The sequence below is a fragment of the Morone saxatilis genome, unplaced genomic scaffold (genome assembly GCF_004916995.1).
Source record: "Morone saxatilis isolate NCDOM2014 unplaced genomic scaffold, NCSU_SB_2.0 Contig0, whole genome shotgun sequence".
Lineage (NCBI taxonomy): Eukaryota > Metazoa > Chordata > Actinopteri > Moronidae > Morone > Morone saxatilis.
This window is the reverse complement of record NW_023339650.1, coordinates 14722742-14724174: the sequence shown is the minus strand read 5'-3', so window position 1 is coordinate 14724174 and position 1433 is coordinate 14722742. Positions and strand designations below refer to the sequence as shown.

Here is a 1433-nt window from a genome sequence, read left to right as displayed (position 1 = left end):
CATACTCTTACTGTTTTTATACTGTTTTTTATCTTCTCTATCCACTTTGCTGCTGTAATACTGGAACTTCCCCATTGTGGGGCTATTAAAGGAATATCTTATCTTATCTTAAATGCACTTATTGTATTAAACCCGGTTTTGATTTTGTCCAATGTGACAGGCATGGCTGGGCAGAAGCTTTCGCAGGCATCCGGCTGCCACATGTGAAATACATCTGTCCACACGCGTAAGCATTCACAGCAGATGTGATGTTATACAGGGGGTGTCTGCAAGTGTTGGGGAAGTCTTTAAAAAGTCTGAAAGCACCTGATTTATGGAACTTATATAGTTTTTTATCGTCCATTATAATTTGAAAGTGTGTAAAAACAACATTTATGTGTTTTGTGCATGTTGCTTTTCTGTAATTATTACAGTCCCACCATGCCTGTTTCCTTGAACATGAGGATGTCCATGCCTTCTTGGTAAGTGTCACAGTATTTGAACATATATGAATAAACAACGTGGTTGTCGCATGCGTAATGAGTGTTATTTCCTCTTATGTATTAGGTTTGATATCTACGGCTTGAGCCCAGATGCAGATGAAGATGAGACTGGAATTAAAAGAGCTTCAGAGAACAGTATGTCTATATATATATTTCATTTTAACCCTTTAAAATGTGGCATTAGGAATCTGCTGCCTCTTTGTTTGTTGCATAAAGAGCTCGTTAAAGTCTTTTTTATTTAATTTTTCCACAGTTAAAGCCTTGATAGACCAAGAAGTGAAGAATGGGATACCTTCACACAGAATTATCCTGGGTGGATTTTCACAGGTCAGTGTGGCATGTACGCAGATTATGTGTTACATAACACCGTTTCCTCTTGTGATTCCCCGCTCATGTACATAATGCATTTGAATAACCAAATCCAACAGATACACACACATAAGTGCTCTCTCAAGGGGCAGAGCTCTAAAATATTAATGTATACATTTAAAAAAAAACAGGACTGGTAATTAAATGCTCCCAAAAAACATATATAAAATAATAATAGTTAAAGGAAAGTCCACAACCCTCTTAAGTTATTTAACGTAAAGCACATGAATATAACACAATTTAATGAGAAGAATTGGGCAGAAATGTTTCACATTCAAGCAAAACAGCAAGCTACAACTAGCAGATGGTTAGCTTAGCTTGGAAATGGCAAAAAAACCAACCAATTCACCATTTCACAGTTTTTTACGCTGGTTTATGTGCAGGACTGTTTCTTGGCTCTGAAGCGGTTGCCAGGGAACCAGCAGAGACTCCAGGAAGTTTGCTGTGCGTGGCCAAGAAATAGTCACCCCCCCTCCCCACTATCACTCTGTGCAGTTTGAGTAGCTCTGCAGCAACAGACACACACACACACACACACACACACACACACACACACACAGACAGAAACACACACACACACAC

The 1433-nt window shown here is 38.9% G+C and overlaps 1 protein-coding gene across 1 annotated transcript in view; it reads left to right on the top strand.

Annotated features, from left to right (window-relative positions):
• The window catches only part of lypla1 (lysophospholipase 1), a 3646-nt gene that overhangs the window by 716 nt on the left and 1497 nt on the right, over window positions 1–1433 (top strand). Inside the window, exons 3-6 of the mRNA XM_035654237.1 lie at window positions 161–226; window positions 414–461; window positions 547–617; window positions 736–809. Of these exons, the coding sequence (XP_035510130.1) occupies window positions 161–226; window positions 414–461; window positions 547–617; window positions 736–809 (259 nt within the window). The remainder of the gene's footprint in view (window positions 1–160; window positions 227–413; window positions 462–546; window positions 618–735; window positions 810–1433) is intronic.